Source organism: Dipodomys ordii, unplaced genomic scaffold (genome assembly GCF_000151885.1).
Source record: "Dipodomys ordii isolate 6190 unplaced genomic scaffold, Dord_2.0 Scaffold6, whole genome shotgun sequence".
NCBI classification, from domain to species: Eukaryota; Metazoa; Chordata; class Mammalia; order Rodentia; family Heteromyidae; genus Dipodomys; species Dipodomys ordii.
Genome location: NW_012267222.1, coordinates 15,695,379 through 15,709,939, shown reverse-complemented (window position 1 = coordinate 15,709,939; position 14,561 = coordinate 15,695,379). Strand labels below are relative to the sequence as shown.

Sequence of the window (14,561 nt, the reverse complement as noted above, 5' to 3'; positions counted from 1 at the left end):
CAGATGTGAGCTACCGATGCCCAGCAGCTCACGTCTTTAATCCAAGCTACTCAGGAGGCTATAATCTGAGGATCAAGTTTGAAAACAGTAAGGGCAGGAAAATCTATGAGATTCTTATCTCCAATTAAGCACCAAAAAAGCCAGAAGTGGAGGTGTGTTCAACTGTTAAGAGAACCATCCTTGAGCAAAATGCTCAGGAACAGTACCTAGGCCCTGAGTTCAAGCCCTAGGACCAGCACAAAGTTTTCTTTAAAATACATCGACAGGTAACCAATTTTGGTGAGAATAAGCCTTTATGATGTAATTCTATAGTGGTCCCACACCAGTTACCTTTACTGAAGCTGCTGCCATTCACCTTCCCGTTGCTTTGGTCTGCGTCACCATCTTGCTCATCTAGTTGTTCCAGAGCTAACTGGCGCCAACTCCGCAAGGAGGATTTTCCCACCCAAAATCCATCATTGCTACAAAACAGTGAGTGTTAAACCCATTCCCAGTGTTCTGCTCCCTTCTACCCTGCCCTGTGAAGACCATATCAAAATGAATTAGACACTATAATTTGGTTATTAATTTGTGCCCGTTCCTCCTCTGAGCCACTTTTAACTCACTCATGAACTGCAGGTATCCAGTATTTTGGTTTCACCCTCAATCCTGTTCTGTTTCTCCTATCTCCCAAGTGAATCACATCAATCAAATGGCAACTTTGTTCTGCTTGAACACTACACTCAATGTAGTTGGTATGCAGATACTTGGATATACACCTGGATATCTATGTCTATACACACATATTTGGGTACTCAGCCTAAAGAATGATCCAAAAAAAAAGTAATTAAGACTGGTCTTCATTAGAGAGATTAAAAAAAAAAAAAACTACTCTTCAACCCACACATAATCCCAATGATAAATGTCTCCACTAGCTTCTGAGTTCTGAGGTATCCCACAGTGGGGGGCTCCACATACTCTAGTAAAATGGATGATTTTAAAGACATCCTATTGAGGTCCATTTATTAACACACTTCAGCCTCATTGAAAGGGACACCACTCTTCTGGGCCAGCTGCCAGGTTTTCCCAACACAGGCTTTGCACACGTGCATGCTGTGGTATGGGTTCATGCACCTTAGTTTAGGGAATTGTCACATCCACATTCCTCAGCTTTGCTAGGGAAGAAATGCTGCTGCAGACTCAGCTTTCCTTTTGCCAAAAGAATAACTGTTGTACAATTCAGTTCTGATCTGCTTCTGCCATACATTTTATCACCTTATTTTTTAAGATAGCTAACGCCCATATTTCAACAAATAATAAGCTATTGGGATATTTTTCTTGATAATGTCTTAGTGCATCATAAACATCTGTGATACATACCCCTTTACTGTTGCTTTCAGGAGGTTGTTAACCGTTTTATAATCTTCATTTAGTTGGTTCTTTAGACGTAACACACGACAACGTTCTACTACACATTCTTTGCACAAGGCTTTCACTAGTGGTAAGAAAAAAAAGAGGAAACAGACCTCAGAATTTCTGTTAGGAACAAAACACACAGAGCTTCTAAACCAGAGTACAGATTTTGACAATACAGCAATCAGAATATATACTAAATTATTTTGATGCCCTATCAGGTGTAGGGAGCCTTTTTCTGCCATGGACCATTAGATATTTATAACATACAAAATTATCAATACAAGCAGATGGCCACAGACAGCTGAAGAAAGCAAGAGTCTGTCATATGCTGAATAATTTCTTTTTGGAGCTGTACAGGACTTGGGCTGGAAATATTTATAGTAATAGTGTTTCCTATGTAAAGAGACAAAATACTATAACATTAAAAGCACCTATACAGGCTAGGAATGTGGCTTAGTGGTAGAGTGCTTGCCTAGCATGCATAAAACCCTGAATTCAGCCGGGCGCTGGTGGCTCATGCCTGTAATCCTAGCTACTCAGGAGGCTGAGATCTGAGGATCACGGTTCAAAGCCAGCCCGGGCAGAAGAGACCGTGAGACTCCTATCTCCAATAAACCACCAGAAAACCGGAAGTGGCGCTGTAGCTCAAGTGGTAGAGCACTCGCCTTGAGCTGAAGAGCTGAGGGACAGCGCCCAGGCCCAGAGTTCAAGCCCCACGACCGACAAAAAAAACAAACCTGAATTCAATTCCTCAGTACCATATAAACAGAAACAGCCAGAAGTGGTGCTGTGGCTCAAGTGGCAGAGTGCTAGCTTTGAGCAGAAGAAGCTCAGGGACAGAATCCAAGCCCCAGGACAAAAAAAAAAAAAGGGACACCTATAACAGAGTACAAGCTTTAATAATCAAATGACTTGGAGGAGATCAATACTTCTAACAGCTCTAACTGAAATGATATTCATGTAGAAGAAATTTTCAAAGCCTAGAACCCTAAAAAGGTAGGAAGAAGGAATGAAGGACAGAATTGAAAATATATAGCTAGAAGTCATAAGAAATGCTGGACCTTTCAAAGCATTAATTCATGCATTTAAAACAAACAGAGAAATAAAAAGACTAGATGTGTATACAGAAAGCCTGAATCACATAATTAAAGTCTAGGGTTTTTTTGGTTTTCTTGTTGGTTGTGGGGCTTGAACTCAAGGCAGGGAGCTGTCCCTGAGCCTCTTCGTGTTCAAGGCTATCATTCTACCTCTAGAACCACAGCACCACTTCTGGTTTTTGAGTGGTTAATTAGAGATCAGAGTCTTTTCTGCCCGGGCTGGCTTTGAATTGCAATCCTCAGATTTCAGCCTCTGAGTAGCTAGGATTACAGGTGTGAGCCTGGCTTCTATATGACTCTTATCTCCAATAAATTACAAAAAAAAAAAAAAAAAAGTGTAAATGGTGCTGTGGCTCAAGTGATAAAGTACTAGCCTTGAACAAAAGGGGATAGGGACAGGGGCTGGGAAAGTGGTTCAGTGGCAGAGTGCTTTGCCTTGCATACACAAGGCCCTGGGTTTGATTCTTTAGCACCACATAAGCCGAAAAAGCTGCAAGTAGCGCCATGGCTCAAGTGGTAGAAAGCTAGCATTGAGCTGATGAACCCAGGCCCAGGGTTCAGGCCCCATCACTGACAGGAAGAAGGGGAAAAAAAAAACCCTCAGGAACAATGCCCAGGCCCCAAGTTCAAGCCCCCAAACCAGCAAAAATTAAAATTAAAAGATAAGAACTGAAAGAGGGGCTCACACCTGTAATCCTAACTACTCAAGAAGCTGAGATCTTAGGATTATGGTTTGAAGCCAGCAGCAGCAGGAAAGCCTGCGAGACTCTCATCTCCATTCAATTAACTAATAAAAAAAAGTCCAGAAGTAGAGCTGCAGCTCAAATGGTGAAGCACTAGCCTTGAGAAAAAAAACCTCAGGGATAAAGCCCAGGCCTTGAGTTTAAGCCTAGGACTAGTACGCACACACGTATACATTCATGCATGTGCACGCTGACACACACTGACTCACACACACACACACACACACACACACACACACACACACACACACACACACACACTAGAATGGATACTTTGTGGCTATGTATAACACTTGCATTAAAGAATCAGCAAGCATCTACTCATAAATTAAATAAACTACAGATCAAATGTTCCTAGAAATCTTCAAGTTACAGGAACATGACCAGAAGTAAACAAAGGTTCATATAAATCAACAACTGCCAGATGGGTTTTTTTTGTTTTGTTTTGATTTTTTGGTTGATTATGGGATTTGAACTCACACATGGGAGCAACCTCTCAGCTCTTTTGCTCAAGGTTAACACTCTTGACAATTTGAGCCCCAGTGCTACTTCCAGTTTTCTAATAGTTAACTGGAGAGAAGAGTCTCTCACTTTCCTGCCCAGGCTGGCTTTAAACCACAATCCTCAGATCTCAGCCTCCTGAGTAGCTAGGCTTACAGGTGTGAGCTACTGGTGCCTGCCCGATAGGTTTTTCTTTTTTTTGTCAGTTGTGGGGCTTGAATTCTGTTGTGCGCCATCCCTTAGCTCTTCAGCTCAAGGCGAGCGTTCTATCACTTGAGCAACAGAGCCACTTTCAATTTTCTGGTGGTTTATTAGGGATAAATCTCACAGACTTTCATGCCCAAAGTGGCTTTGAACCTCGATCCTCAGATCTCAGCTTCCTGAGTAGCTAGGATTACAGGCATGAGCCACTGGTACCCAGCCTCAGATGGGTTTTCTTAAAGGCTTCTATTTTGAATATTCTGCATCAATTGCTTGGTTCAATGTCTACTTTATTTAACAAATCTGTTTTGTTAAAAAAAAAAAAAAAGCTTCATTCCATGTACCCACTTGGGCCAAATCACTACAAAGCCCTGTTTCACAATCTAATGAAGATTTAACACCCATCACTCTCTTGAATTACCAGTTAGTCTTGGACCTCCTCCATATTTGCTGTAGAAAATGTCAGCTGCATACTCAGATATTCTCTTCATAATCGATATTTTATCTGGATGAAGCTTGTCATGGGAACACAGGCAAGCATGATTATCAATAGGCTTGGTAGGTGTGGATTCATCCAACCACTTCTGCAGCCATTCAAGAGAGACAAACTCATAGGGCTCTGAAGAAAAAAGGGAACAGGAAGAAACTATGTATTTTTACAGCTTTTTGACTAAGTGATAGTCATTTTCCTCAAAAGATAGCACAAACTCAGTCCAAAGTGAACAGAATCCAGAGTCACTGTTCCAAGATTTCTAACTGAGAGTGGCACAATGCTCCAGTTAACTACCATTCCTGCATTCCCAGCGCAGCGCCTGGGAACTAGTCTACACAGGGCCCTAAGAGGTCGGCTGGTATTATTAACCACATTCTACAAGAAGCATCCACAGAGAGAAGTGTCTTGCGTGATGGCACAGCAGAGCTTTGATCAGGATACCTTGCCTGACTCCTACAAGTCCCGCTCTATACCAGCTGGCAAATCTCCTGGCTCCATCCCCCACTGTTAATTCCATGAAGTATTTCCATAAACACTTTGCAGAAGGATGTGTTACACATCTATAAATTAAAGAGAGGCTAGATTGGCTAAATCAACCTTACCAGCTATAACCACATTTCATAGGCCCCTTTCAACCACTGAGCCTTTCCACATCAAGCTGTGACTGGGTGTTGACCAAGAAAAGTCACTTCTGCTCCACCAAAATCTACTCAACTTAATAATATTTATTTCAAGGAAGTAATCTTGAAGCATACTAGAACTTAAATTATTGAATTTTGAAGTTGCAAAAATTAAGACAAACCAAGAATTTCTAAGTGAGTTTCAGTTTGGGGAAAGGGAGCCAGAGAATTCCCTAAAAGCCAAAATTAAAGATAAAGGGACAACTTTGATTACTTACAAAGATCTCCCGTGAGTCCCAGCATAAAACATAGAAGAAAACATACAGAGGTTGAATTTATATATTTGTATTACATACTACTGACGAGATCTCTGGGGTAGACATGTCAATGCAATGCCCATCCTGACCACTCTCCAGAGGGTTACGCATATAGGAAACTCCCATTTTTAGTGTCAAACATTTGTTTTTACAAAACAAAATGTGCTACTATCAAATCCCTTATTTGTGCCAAAACCAAGCACGCTCAAGCCTTCAACTGAGCTCTCAAGACTCTGGTAGAGGAAGAGCACAGGACTGCCAGGTGAGGCCAAGGTCTAATCCAAGTTCTGCCACTGAGAAACTGAACTTGAGCAAGTCACTTAAACTCTCTATGTCCAGGTCTTTAATTTGTACAATGAAGGTAATAATACCTGCCTTCTACCTACCTCACAGAGATGTTGTGGAGTGTAAAAGATAAGCTATGTGAAGTATTTTGAGCTTTTTGGAAGAAAAGAGATACAGAAAAGTTAATTATACATTCACACAATATATAAAAGAGGACACCTTAAGATGTAGAACAGGCACAATAGTTTTGGCATCCTACAACTGGTCCCTGAATGGCTAATTACATTCAACATACCTCCCATTTTTACTTGCCATTTGTCAGATTTAACCTGCAGGCCTACAATACTTGGGAATCTGGAGACTATAGGACAAAATTCAAGAATAATTCTCCAGATTTCTGGCTTCCAAGTGGGTGGGGAAGGATGCATGGAGTGCAATGCCCACTGCTTTTTTTTTGGGGGGGGGGGGGATCGGTTGTGGGGCTTGAACTCTGGGCCTGAACACTGTCCCTCAGCTCTTCAGCTCAAGGCGAACACTCTACCACTTGAGCTACAGTGCCACTTCCTGTTTTCTGGTGGTTTATTGGAAACAGTTTCATAGACTTTCCTGCCAGGGCTAGCTCTGAACCATGATCCGAAGATCTCAGCCTCCTGAGAAGCTAGGATTACAGGCATGAGCCACAGGCGCCCAGTTGCCCACTGCTTTTAACAGAATGAATAAAACTTCAGAATTCAACTATGACAAGGAAAAAGAAACTGGGCTATCTTATCAAAGTGCATAAAGAACTCCTTGCCAGGTGTAATCTATGGGAATTCAAGGCCCAGGGTGACTATAACCCTGACCTGAAGAGCAACAGTGGGAATTGAGATAGGAGGGTCAATTTTTTTAAATACTCTATTACAGTCAGAGAGAAAACTTCTGAACCAAGATTATTGTTTGGTTTTCCAAAATTCAATATGAAAAACACTAGGAAAAAAATCAGAAAAATCATGTATGATTTTATGTAAGATAAGGAAGAAAGAACAGTCAGAGTCTAAGTCTGCTCTAACATCATGCTGTCAGTTTTCTAGATTTCTAGGTTTGGTAGGCAGTGACTGAGACTATACAGGTCTGATTTCCATTAGCCATCTCTACCACCATAAAGAGTTGTATAGATTGCTAAGAGCTAACAAAGACTACTGACAGTAATTTTTACACTAAAGACCCGTGGCAAGGTACCAAAGATTTTTTTTGGTATTTGCAATTCAGTAAACCACCTAGTATTGCCTTAAAAAGCTATTTTGTGGGGCTGGGAAGGTGGCTCAGTGGTAGAGCGCTTGCCTTGCATGCTTGAGGCCCTGGGCTCGATTCCTCAGCACCACATAAGCAAAAAGAAAAAAGCCAGAAGTGGCATTGTGGTTCAAGTGGTACAGCACTCGCCTTGAGCTGAAGGACAGCATCCAGGTCCAGAGTTGAGGCCCCACGACCAGACCCCCCCCCCAAAAAAAAACCAAAAACGATTTTGTATCCGGGGGAGATATTAGATGTATGAAATTTCAGTGTTTAATGGACCCAAAAAAGTAACTTAAGGGCTGGGAAGGTGGCTCAGTGGTAGAGCGCTTGCCTTGCATGCATGAGGCCCTGGGTTCGATTCCTCAGCAGCACATAAGCAAAAAAAAAAAAAAAAAGCCGGAAGTGCTGCTGTGGCTCAAGTGGTAAAGCGCTAGCCTTGAGCTGAAGAGCTGAGGGACAGAGCCCAAGCCCAGAGTTCAGGCCCCATGACTGGACTCAAAAAAAGAAAAAAAAAAAAAAGTAACTTAAAATATTTGGCAAGAAGGAGTATTAGAAATAACCGAAGTTCAAAAGAATGCTTGGCTTTTTAATGGAATAAATTGTGAAAAGTTAGAGTCTAAAGCAGTAATGATATCAAAAACATTTACAATACTTTAAAAATTCTAATTTAAATAACCAGGACCAAAAGGATAGGTATTTCCAATGTGGCTTAGATTTTAGGATAAGTGGCCCATTTTTGTTGTTGTTGTTATTGTTTTTTGTCAGTCATGGGGCTTAAACTCAAGACACCTAGCCACTGTCTGTGAGCTTTTTCAAACAAAGCTAGTGTTCTATCACTTTGAGCATGGTGCCACTCCAGTTTTCTGGTGGCCAATTGGATGAAGATAAGAGTCTCATGGATTTTCCTGCCCAGGTTGCTTTGAACTGCGATGCTTAGATTTCAGCTTCCTGAGTAGCTAGGATTGCCAGTGTGAGCTACTAGCACCTGGCTAAGCGGCCCAATTTTTAAATATGTTGTACCAAGACTGGATTTTAAAACTGTACAATAGAAGAGTCTTAACTGGCAGCAGGAAACCTTGGTCATTGACTTTGAACTTTTACAACATTTTAGAGCAAAACAGACTTCACTTTACTATGTAAGTTTTACTATGTAAGGAAATAAAAAAGAAATGTAAAGTGCTTGACAAAAGTATAAAAGACAGAAATAAGCATAAACATAAGCATAGACTCTGATACACTAAGCATTATTAGAAGCACCGTGCTGTTAACTTGAACTACGTAAATAAAGAATGGTTCCAATGGCATTTATTTTTATTTTTTGGTCTATCATGGGTCTTGAACTCTGGGCCTGGGCGCTGTCCCTCAGCTCTTCAGATCAAGGCTAGTGCTCTACCAATTGAGCCACAGAGCCACTTCTGGTTTTCTGATGGTTTATTGAAGAGTCTCACACTTTCATGCTGGGACTGGCTTTGAATCACAATCCTCAGATCTGAGCTTCAGGAGTAGCTAGGATTATAGGTGTGAGCCATCCAAGCCCAGTTCCTTTTTTTTTTTTTTTAACTCAGAGCCTGAGCATTGTCTCTGAGTTTTTATGTTATGCTTAAGGCTAGAAACATATCACTTGAGCCACAGCTCCACTCCTGGTTTTTTCCTTGTTCATTGGAGGTAAGTTTCTCATGGATTTGTCTGATGGAGCTGACTGTGAAGCTCAACTCTCAGCCTCCTGAGTAGCTAGGATTATAGGCATGAGACACTGGGGGCACCCAGCCAATTTTTCATTTTAATGTCCTGGGATCCAAACCAGGGCCACTCCTAAGCTAAAAAAGTGTGCTACTACTGAGCTTCACCCTCAGTTCTCACTATAGTATTCCTCTTTAGGTTTTGGGGAAGTTCTTTTCTGTTGCATAGATCCCACCTCCTTTGAACAGAACTGTGCGTGTTCAGTAATGGGAACCATGGGTTTATTTCAAGTCATTTCCTAGTAGATAAAGGTCAATGCAATACTTTCAGATAATGCCAATCTTCAAACAGAGTGAATGTCAATCTTTAAGCAGAGTGAATGTAACAGCTTATAAAGAATCAAAAATAGTTAAGATATTTGTTGCTGTTATACTGGGGATTAAAACCAGCTCTGTGCTAAACATGTGATTAACTTCTAGAGAGTTTGAGAAACTATTCTTACAAATTTAGTATTTGTAGTCACCTTTGGTTTTTACAATTATGCCAGTGATGGAAAATTAAGATATAAAAAAGATAAGGCATAATCATGCTTGATCATTTATTTCCTGTTAGAACTCAATTTATTCTCTTATGTAAAAAGGAGTAAGGTCTGAGGAATCTAAAGTGACCAGGGGCATATATACCTTAAAAGCATTGGCTTCTTTAACAGTAGGTAAACGTGAGTAGACACAATGGGAAAGGATGAGCTGGGCTGAGTGGGTTATTTCTAAGGAACCAAAGAGGAACTAACTAGAAAGCTTTTCTACTCCTAGAACATTTGTGGTTCCATTTCAAGTTAATCTAATAATATTAAAAATTGTTACTGATAGAAAAGTAAAGTAACTATGCCTATCTTAGGTTAAGATAAATAGTATGTGAAGAAAAAGAAAATTTCAGTAGTATTTAAACCAGATCTGTGTTTACAAAGAAGTAAAACAGCTAGGGGTATGTGTCAAGCACAAATCTATGTTAGGTAGGCAGAATACTTCCCTAAAAAATGAAAATAAAAATGTAAGATGCTATACAGCACACATATCATGGCTGGTTTACACTGTAATTTCAGAGTACAATTTCTGACTTTTGTGGGTTATAAGGGAAGGGAAAAATTTGCTCATACACATTTTTTTGTGAACATGAAAACACAAGACACTTCTATGGCAATAGTGCTATGCTAGAATATCTTACAGACCAGCTCCAGCAGGTAACCTTTGGTACAGCTCCTGAACTTCTTCATGCTTTGCTTTTCCTTTATCCACACTTTGCTTACGCATGTCAGCCATTTCAATGCACCACTCCTCAAACTTGGAATTATCGCGATCTACCAGCTCTTGAAGAAAAGCTATTCAAGAGAGAAATATAAGAGATTATCTTGTTGGTTTTTTTTTTTTTTGGTCAGTCATGGGGCTTGACTCTGGGTCTGGGTGCTGTCCCTCAGCTCTTTTAGCTCAAGGCTAGCACTCTACCACTTGAGCCACAGTGCCATTTCCAGTTTTCTGGTGGTTTACTGGAGGTAAGAGTTTCACAGACTTTCCTGCCCAGGCTGGATTTGAACCACAATCCTCAGATCTCAGCCTCCTCAGTAGCTAGGATTATAGGTGCCAGCCAAAGAACTGGCTGAGAAGGTGGCTCAATGGTAGAGTGCTTGCCTTGCATGCATGAGGCCCTGGGTTCTATTCCTCAGCACCACATAAGCAGAAAAAGCCAAAAATGGCACTGTGGCTCAAGTGGTAGAGCACTAGACTTGAGCTGAAGAGCTCAGGGACAGTGTCCCAGCCCAGAGTTCAGGCCCCACAACCAACCAACCAAAAAAAAAAAGTCAAAAGAATCAGCTAGGCAACAGTGGCTCACACTTATAATCCTAGCTACGCAGGAGGCTGAGCTCTAAGGGCCAGGATTCAAAGCCAGCCCAAGAGGAAAAGTCCCTATAAGACCCTTCTCTCTAATTAAACACTCACAGACTAGAAGAGGAGCTTTGGCTTAAGTGCTAAAGCACTAGCCTTGAGCAAAAGAACTCAGGGAAAGTGCCCAGACCTTGAGTTCAAGTACTACAACCAATCAAAAAAAAAAAAAAAAAGCCGGGTAACAGGCTCACGCCTGTAATCCTAGCTACTCAGGAGGCTGAGATTGGAGGATCGAGATTCAAAGCCAGCTGGGACAGGGAAGGGTTATCTCCAATAAACCACTCGAAAACCTGAAGTGGCGCTGTGGCTCAAGTGGTAGAGCACTGGCCTTGAGCGGAAGAGTGCAGGGACAGTACCTAGGCCCAGAGTTTAAGCCCCACAACTGACAACAACAACAAAAAAAGAGCCGGGCGCTGGTGGATCACGCCTGTAATCCTAACTACTCAGGAGGCTGAGATCTGAGGATCGAGGCTCAAAGCCAGCCAGGGCAGGAAAGTCTGTGAAATGCTTATCTCCAATAAACCACCAGAAAACCAGAAGTGGCGCTGTAGCTCAAGTGGTAGAGCACTATCCTTGAGTTGAAGAGCTGAGGGACAGCATTCAGGCCCAGAATTCAAGCCCCACGACCGACAAAATAAATAAATAAATAAATAAATGGAAAACCATGCTGATCTTTAAATGGTATCAAAAACTGGACAACACAGTTTGGTGGGAACTACCTAGTATGCATGGTCTCTCTTCTGTTAAAGAGCTCCAAAGACAAAACTGAAAAGGATACCCACTGAAATAAAACCTAAGTGACCTGCCTCAACTAGTTCTCAACACCATCAATCACTCAAAATGAGAAATGGTTCAAAAATACCACTTCAAAACAGATACCACAGCTTGCACATAAGTACTAGGTAAAATGATACAACTGCCTTCAGGCCAGTAGCATCAACTCTTGCTTAATAAAATAAAACCAAATGTCAATTACCTTTTGGGATTTCAGTGTTTGTGCATGTGCATGTAAGCCAGTCCTGGGGCTTAAATTAAGAATTTGAGTACTGTCCCTTAGCTTTTTTGCTCAAGGCTAGTGCTCTACCACTGGAGCCATACCTCTACTTCTGACTTTTTGGTGGTTAATCAAAGGAAGGAGTCTCAAAGACTCTCCTGCCTGGGCTAACTTTGAACTGTGATCCTCAGATTTCAGCCTCCTGGGTAGCTTGGATAATAGCATGAGCCAAAAATAAAAAGTTGAGCTGTAGCTTAAGTGGTAGAGTAGCCTTGAGCACAAAAGTTCAAGGACAGTGTCTAAGCCCTGAGTTCAAGCCCCATGACCAGCGCACACAAGCACACACACTTATGCATGCATATAAGCACAACTTCCACTGACATTTACCATATGGAATCAAATTCATACTAGAAGCAACCTGGTGTCTGTCATTAACTTTTGGGTATCTCATTCTAAAACATCTGCCTGATATAATCCTGGGAATGAGATTACCTGGGACTTGAATTGTGGTGTTGGGCTTTTCTTGGGTTTGCAGTCTATAAACCAACATGTACGCATTCCGAGAGCAATGTGTTCCTTTGCCACACTTCGGTTTCCGTGTCTGAGACTTGGAAGGTTCTGCTGGGGAAGAGAAATAAACAATGTAACTAGATCACCAAGGGTTTGTTTAGGCTTTAGTGGGACACAATTTCTAAAATACTTATGAAAGACATGGTAACATGGAATTAAAACATTTTAAAAAGCCAAACAAATATATTGAGGTCATTAAATCGGGGAGATATTTTTTAAATGATTATTATCTACTCTCACCTGCCATTTTCCAATTTTACAAGATGTAACCAAAGTACGTTTTCTGAGGACAAATCTGGAATAAAGCACTACTACTATGTTATTATTTTAATATTAGTTTTAAATTCAATTAAATTCAGACTAACATCACCATTGAGGGTACAAAGGATTACATACAATATTCACGATAATTTTCAATAGCTTAAGCTACAAAAAATGGTGAAAATTTCATTTAAAGTCAACCTGTACTAAATACGGAGATCCTGTCTCAAAAAGAAAAAAAACAGAAAGTTATGGAATCTGAAAAGTCATTTTAGATTTTTACTACTTTCCCATTTTCTAGTTGTCCTGCTTATATCTACTTGTTGAACGACATTTAATTTAGTTAAAAACTAAATTCAGCCAGGCACCAGTGGCTCACACCTTTAATCCTAGCTACTCAGGAGGCTGAGATCTGAGGATCATGGTTCAAAGCCAGCACAGCAGGAAAGTCTATGAGACTCTTATTTCCAATTAACCACCAGAAAACCATAAATGGCGCTGCTACGGCTCAAGTGGTAGAGCACTGCCTTGAGCTGAAGAGTGGAGGGACAGTGCCCAGGTTCAGAGTTCAAGCCCCATGACCAACCAAAAAAAACAACAAAACTAAAATCAACTGCTGAAGGCATATAGTTCATGTGGTAGAACATTTGCCTAGCAAACCTTTTAGAGAGAAAAAAGAGAGGAGAGGAAGAATGAGGGGATAGAAAGGAAAGAAAGGGGAGAGGGGAAGTAGAGAGGAGAGGAAGGGAGAGGGGGGAAGAGGGGAGAAAGGGGGGAGAAGAGAGAAGGAAGGGGGACAAAAGAGATGGGGCCAGAGAGATGGAGAGAAAGGGAGAGAGGGGGACAAAAGGGAGAAAGGGAGAGATAGGGAAGAAAGAGAGGGAGAGAAGAGAAAGGGGAAGAGAAAGGGAAACAAAGAGGAGGGGGAGGGGAGGGAGAAGAAAGGGGAGAGGGAGAGAGGAAGACAGAGAGAGAGAGAGAGAGAGAGAGAGAGAGAGAGAGCACATGTGCCAACAGTGAGGCTTAAACTCCGGTCCTGAGTGCTGTCCCTAAACTATTTTGCTCAAAACTTGAACCACAGCTCCACTTTTGGCTGATGGTTAACTGGAGATAAGTCTCTTGGATTTGCCTGGACTGGCTCTGAAAACATCCTGAGCAACTATGACAAGAGGCACGAGCCAAAGGCATCCAGGTTAGTAGTATGTAACAATCCTGAGCCATAATAATGTAGCAAAAATATTTCTAGTAACAAAATAATTTGTATTTTAAAAGGGCACTCACAACTTAAAGGTTTTACCTAGATCTTCCTCAATCCCTAGCTGCAATTTCTTCCCCTCCATCTTTTCTATGTCTTCATCATTAAACTTATACCATTCGCCAGACTGTGGATCTTTCACATGGGCAATGTAGTGGCCAGAATAAGCACTCACTCCTCTATGTATGAGAACCGCACTGAGCTCATACACGTAAGAGCCACCTGCACAGGGAGAAAGGGAAAATGGAATAGATATTTTGGACAATACTAGTCTTGAAGCTCAAGTACAAGCTGCAACGATTATACATCTTAACACTTCTGATAGAATTTAAAATGTCAGCTAAGATAAACTAATTTTTAGTCTTACAAACTAAAGCAGCAGACCTTACCTTAAACAGAGTACTATTTTCAAATCTCCATTGCCTGTATAAGTTATGTCCACATAAAACACAGAATCAGGGCATTCAGGATTGATAAACTGAAGCACAATGGACCTTATCCTAACTAGTTAGGGCCATATGCTTACCAAGAAACAAGTGTTCACACTTAATTGAGCATTGGTGGCTGATGTCTGTAATCCTAGCTACACAGGAGGCTGAGATTTGAGGATCAGGGTTCTAGGCCAGCCCTAGCCAGAATGTCAATGAGACTTTTTAGTTGGTCATGGGGCTTGAACTCAGGGCCTGGGCACTCTCCCTGAGCTTTTTCACTCAAGGTTAGTGCTCTACCACGCTGAGCCACAGGTGGGCCACTTCTAGTTTCCTGGTAGTTGATTAGAGATAAAAGTCTCAGGGTTGCTAGGCGCTAGTGGCTCCCACCTGTAATCCTAGCTACTCAGGAGGCTGAGATCAGCCCAGGCAGGAAAGTCCATGAGACTCTTATCTCCAATTAACCACCCAAAAAGTGGTGCTGTGGCAAGTGGTACTGTGGCTCAAGT

General features: G+C 41.5%; 1 protein-coding gene across 1 annotated transcript in view; it reads right to left on the bottom strand.

Moving 5' to 3' along the window:
- The window catches only part of Usp48 (ubiquitin specific peptidase 48), a 68,864-nt gene that overhangs the window by 30,760 nt on the left and 23,543 nt on the right, over window positions 1–14,561 (bottom strand). Inside the window, exons 9-14 of the mRNA XM_013034720.1 lie at window positions 13,667–13,846; window positions 12,031–12,159; window positions 9,833–9,982; window positions 4,359–4,556; window positions 1,360–1,474; window positions 331–461 (exon numbers count right to left, since the gene is read on the bottom strand). Coding sequence (XP_012890174.1) covers window positions 331–461; window positions 1,360–1,474; window positions 4,359–4,556; window positions 9,833–9,982; window positions 12,031–12,159; window positions 13,667–13,846 — 903 coding nt within the window. The remainder of the gene's footprint in view (window positions 1–330; window positions 462–1,359; window positions 1,475–4,358; window positions 4,557–9,832; window positions 9,983–12,030; window positions 12,160–13,666; window positions 13,847–14,561) is intronic.